Source organism: Nematolebias whitei, chromosome 22 (genome assembly GCF_014905685.2).
Source record: "Nematolebias whitei isolate Nwh7 chromosome 22, NemWhi1, whole genome shotgun sequence".
Lineage (NCBI taxonomy): Eukaryota > Metazoa > Chordata > Actinopteri > Cyprinodontiformes > Rivulidae > Nematolebias > Nematolebias whitei.
In genome coordinates, this window is record NC_056519.1 from 26,197,017 (window position 1) to 26,201,673 (window position 4,657).

Consider the following 4,657-nt stretch of genomic DNA (forward strand, 5'->3'; position numbering starts at 1 on the left):
GGATGGATGTACAGATGGACATACAAATGGATGGATGGATGGATGGATGGACAGATGGACATACAGATGAATGGATGGATGGATGGATGGATGGATGGATGTACAGATGGCTGGGTGGATGGTTTGAAGGCAACCTAACGTGCATGTTTTTGAATTGTAGGAGGAAAACCACACAAACATGAGGAGGACATGCAAACTCCACACAGAAAGACCCCAGGCCCAACCCGGGGATCGAACCTTCTAGCTGTGATGCAACCGTACTAACCACTAAGCCGTGTGCAGCCTAATTTTGCTCATTTTAGCTTTTAGTTACAGTTATGCTGCGTTTGTTTATTGGCAAATGTTTTAGCTGCTTTTAGTTTTGCTACATTGAGCTTTTAGCTACGTTTTTCCTGCAATTGGCTTTTAGTTTGTCTAGCTAATTTTACAATACAATACAACTTTATTTAAAAAGCACTTTAAAACAACACCGTTGGCCAAAGTGCTGTACACTAACACATACAAGCATAAAAACTATGAACTCAACAAATACCATAAAAGTAATGAACTACCAAATCAGAAAACAGCAAACAGTAACAACAATAACACAAATAACATAAAACAATAAAGCTGTGTTCAAAGCCACAGAGAAAAAAATGAGTCATCAGAGCAGATTTAAAAACAGGAAGTGAGTCAGCTCGTCTGACGTGCAGAGGCAGCTCGTTCCACAGTTTAGGGGCAGCGACTGAGAACGCTTGGTCACCTCTCAGCCTCCTGTTGGACTTTGGGACGGCCAACAGCAGCTGATCAGCTGATCTAAGACAGCGTGAGGGAATGTACGGCTGGAGAAGGTCGGACAGATACTGTGGGGCGAGACCATGAAGACATTTGAATACAAACAAAAGAACCTTAAAATTAATCCGGAAACAAACTGGGAGCCAGTGTAGAGATTTTAAGACGGGGTGATGTGCTCTCGTTTTCTGGTGCCAGTTAAAAGACGAGCAGCAGCGTTCTGAACCAGCTGAAGTCGAGTCAGTAATGACTGGCTCAGATCTCACCACAGATTTGAGCTGCTAGCAACAGTTTATCTCATTTTTCTTTTTTCATTCATTCAGCCTTTATTTATACAGATTAATCTCATTGAGCCTCGGGGACTCATTTACAAGAGAGACCTGATTTTTTTTTTTTTTTTTTTTTTAAGTACTGTTTTGCATTCTTTTAGCTTTGGCTACTGTTATGCTGATTTTAGAAACATTAAGCTCTGAGCGTTCACACAGCAGGTTTTCGAGTTTTCTTTACACTTTATACTTACTTTTCCTCAGTGAAGGCATATTTTATATTTGATTCTCACAGCATCTGGAAAAACAAACAACAAAAGAGGGAAAAAGGAGGATCAGAAATCACTGAAGGTTAAAAATGTGCTTTAGTTATAACGATAAGGTTCAGAGTTGATGAATTTAGCATTTTTATCAGCAGTTAGCTCAGGCAGTAAGCTGCAATTGACTACAGGTCCTTCTCAAAAAATTATCATATTGTGATAAAGGTCATTATTTTCTATAATGTAATGATAAAAATGAAACTTTCATATATTTCAGATTCATTGCACACCAACTGAAATATTTCAGGTTTTTAATTGTTTTAATACTGATGATTATGGCATACAGCTCATGAAAACACAAAATGCCTGTCTCAAAAAATTAGCATATCATGAAAAGGTTCTCTAAACAAGCTATTAACCTAACCATCTGAATCAACGACGTAACTCTAAACACCTGCAAAAGATTCCTGAGGCTTTTAAAAACTCCCAGCCTTGTTCATTACTCAAAACCACAATCATGGGTAAGACTGCCGACCTGACTGCTGTCCAGAAGGCCATCATTGACACCCTCAAGCAAGAGGGTAAGACACAGAAAGAAATTGCTGAACGAATAGGCTGTTCCCAGAGTGCTGTATCAAGGCACCTCAGTGGGAAGTCTGTGGGAAGGGAAAAGTGTGGCAGAAAACGCTGCACAACGAGAAGAGGTGACCGGACCCTGAGGAGGATTGTGGAGAAGGGCCGATTCCAGACCTTGGGGGACCTGCGGAAGCAGTGGACTGAGTCTGGAGTAGAAACATCCAGAGCCACCGTGCACAGGCGTGTGCAGGAAATGGGCTACAGGTGCCGCATTCCCCAGGTCAAGCCACTCTTGAACAAGAGACTGCATCAGAAGCATCTCGCCTGGGACTGCTGCTGAGTGGTCCAAAGTTATGTTCTCTGATTACAGTAAATTTTGCATTTCCTTTGGAAATCAAGGTCCCAGAGTCTGGAGGAAGAGAGGAGACACATAATTCACATTGCTTGAGGTCCAGTGTCAAGTTTCCACAGTCACTGGGGTGTCATGTCAGCTGCTGGTGTTGGTCCACTGTGTTTTATCAAGGGCAGGGTCAATGCAGCTAGCTATCAGGAGATTTTGGAGCACTTCATGCTTCCATCTGCTGAAAAGCTTTATGGAGATGAAGATTTCATTTTTCAGCACGACCTGGCACCTGCTCACAGTGCCAAAACCACTGGTAAATGGTTTACTGACCATGGTATTACTGTGCTCAATTGGCCTGCCAACTCTCCTGACCTGAACCCCATAGAGAACCTGTGGGATATTGTGAAGAGAAAGTTGAGAGACGCAAGACCCAACACTCTGGATGAGCTTAAGGCCGCTATCGAAGCATCCTGGGCCTCCATAACACCTCAGCAGTGCCACAGGCTGATTGCCTCCATGCCACGCCGCATTGAAGCAGTCATTCATGCAAAAGGATTCCCGACCAAGTATTGAGTGCATAACTGAACATGATTATTTGAAGGTTGGCGTTTTTTGTATTAAAAACACTTGTCTTTTATTGGTGGGATGAAATATGCTAATTTTTTGGGACAGGCATTTTGGGTTTTCATGAGCTGTATGCCATAATCATCAGTATTAAAACAATTAAAGACCTGAGATATTTCAGTTGGTGTGCAATGAATCTGAAATATATGAAAGTTTCATTTTTATCATTACATTATGGAAAATAATGACCTTTATCACAATATGATAATTTTTTGAGAAGGACCTGTACAAATTAGGTTGACATTTATGAACATGCCTGGTTCAGTATCATCAAAGTTCATGCTCAGTCATCCTCGTACAAAATCCAATAATGCTCAGTCAGGTCATATGGACAGTTTATTTTTTGTGTAAAGACATTTCGCCCTCTATCCAGAGGGCTTCATCAGACTGGTTTAGTATGTTCTCTTATCGCGTTTTATGAAAAGAAACACAAACATACAAGAACAGACAAGGAAAGATGGACAGAGTTGACTGTAAATAGTTGGTGGCATCTTGAAAAGGTGTTTGCACAATCTGTCCTTAGAAAAAATGTTGGGGAACAGTCTCAGCTAGCACCACACCAAACTTTAGGTCAGTAATGGTGAAACTGACTGTATTAGAGCCATTTATGTGTTTTAAATTTTATCTGGCTCCGACAGCCATCTTGAATATTACTGACTCTAAAAGATCTGTTGTTGTTGTACCACCAGTGATATTGTTCTGCAAGTTTCACTGATATTTGTTTAGTGGTTCATGAGATATTTTGCTAACAGATAGACATAGACAATAGCATTGTCCATATTTTTTCAACAGCATATCCACCGATGACTCTGAGCCGTTGTACAAGCCTGTAAATTCCAAGTAAAGCTAGAAGACACTGGCCTGACGTGGCTGTATTGTATTTTCCACAAATATTTCTTCATTTCCTCTAAGATTCCTGAGATTTCCTCATTTTAGAAAAAGCATATGACAGGGCGCTGAGGGAGGAGGTGTAGTATTGCTTCAGGAGATCTGGAGTGGCAGAGAAGTATGGTGCAGGACATGTATGAGGACAGCAGGACAGTGATGAGATTTGCTGTAGGAGTGACAAAGAGCTTCAAGGTGGAGGTGGGAGTGCATCAAGGATCGGCTCTGAGCCCCTTCTTGTTTGCTCTGGTGATGGACCGACTAACAGATGAGGTCAGGCAAGAATTCCTGTGGACAATGATGTTTGCAGATGACATTGTGATCTGTGGTGAGAACAGGTGGAAGAGAACTTGGAGAGGTGGAGGTGTGCACTTGAAAGAAGAGGAATGAAAGTCAGTCGTAGTAAGACAGAGTACATGTGTGTGAATGAGAGGGAGGAGGTGGAACAGTGAGGCTACAAGGAGCAGAGGACACAAAGGTGCAGGACTTCAAGGACTTGGGGTCCACTGTCCAGGAAAATGGGGAGTGTGGTAAAGAGGTGAAGAAGAGAGTCCAGGCAGGATGGAGAAAAGTTTCAGGAGTGATTTGTGACAAAAGTGTATCAGCAAAGTTTAAGGAAAAGTTTACAAGACAGTGGTGAGACCAACTATGTTGTATGGTCTGGAGACAGAGACATGGACAAAAAGACAGGAGAAAAAACTGGAAGTGGCAGAAATGAAGATGTTGAGGTTCTTCTTAGGAGTGACAAGGATGGATAAGATTAGGAATGAGATCATCAGAGGTACAGCACTGGTTGAACAACTGGGAGATAAAGTTAGGGAGGCCAGACTGAGATGGTTTGTACATGTCCAGAGGAGGGACAGTGGTTTGGACATGTCCAGAGGTGGGACAGTGGTTTGGACATGTCCAGAGGTGGGACAGTGGTTTGGACA

General features: G+C 42.1%; 1 protein-coding gene across 1 annotated transcript in view; it reads right to left on the reverse strand.

Moving 5' to 3' along the window:
• glt8d2 (glycosyltransferase 8 domain containing 2) overlaps positions 1–1,310 on the reverse strand; it is a 27,214-nt gene extending 25,904 nt beyond the window's left edge. Inside the window, exon 1 of the mRNA XM_037696249.1 lies at positions 1,292–1,310. Coding sequence (XP_037552177.1) covers positions 1,292–1,310 — 19 coding nt within the window. The remainder of the gene's footprint in view (positions 1–1,291) is intronic.
• Between the last annotated feature and the right edge of the window lie 3,347 nt (positions 1,311–4,657).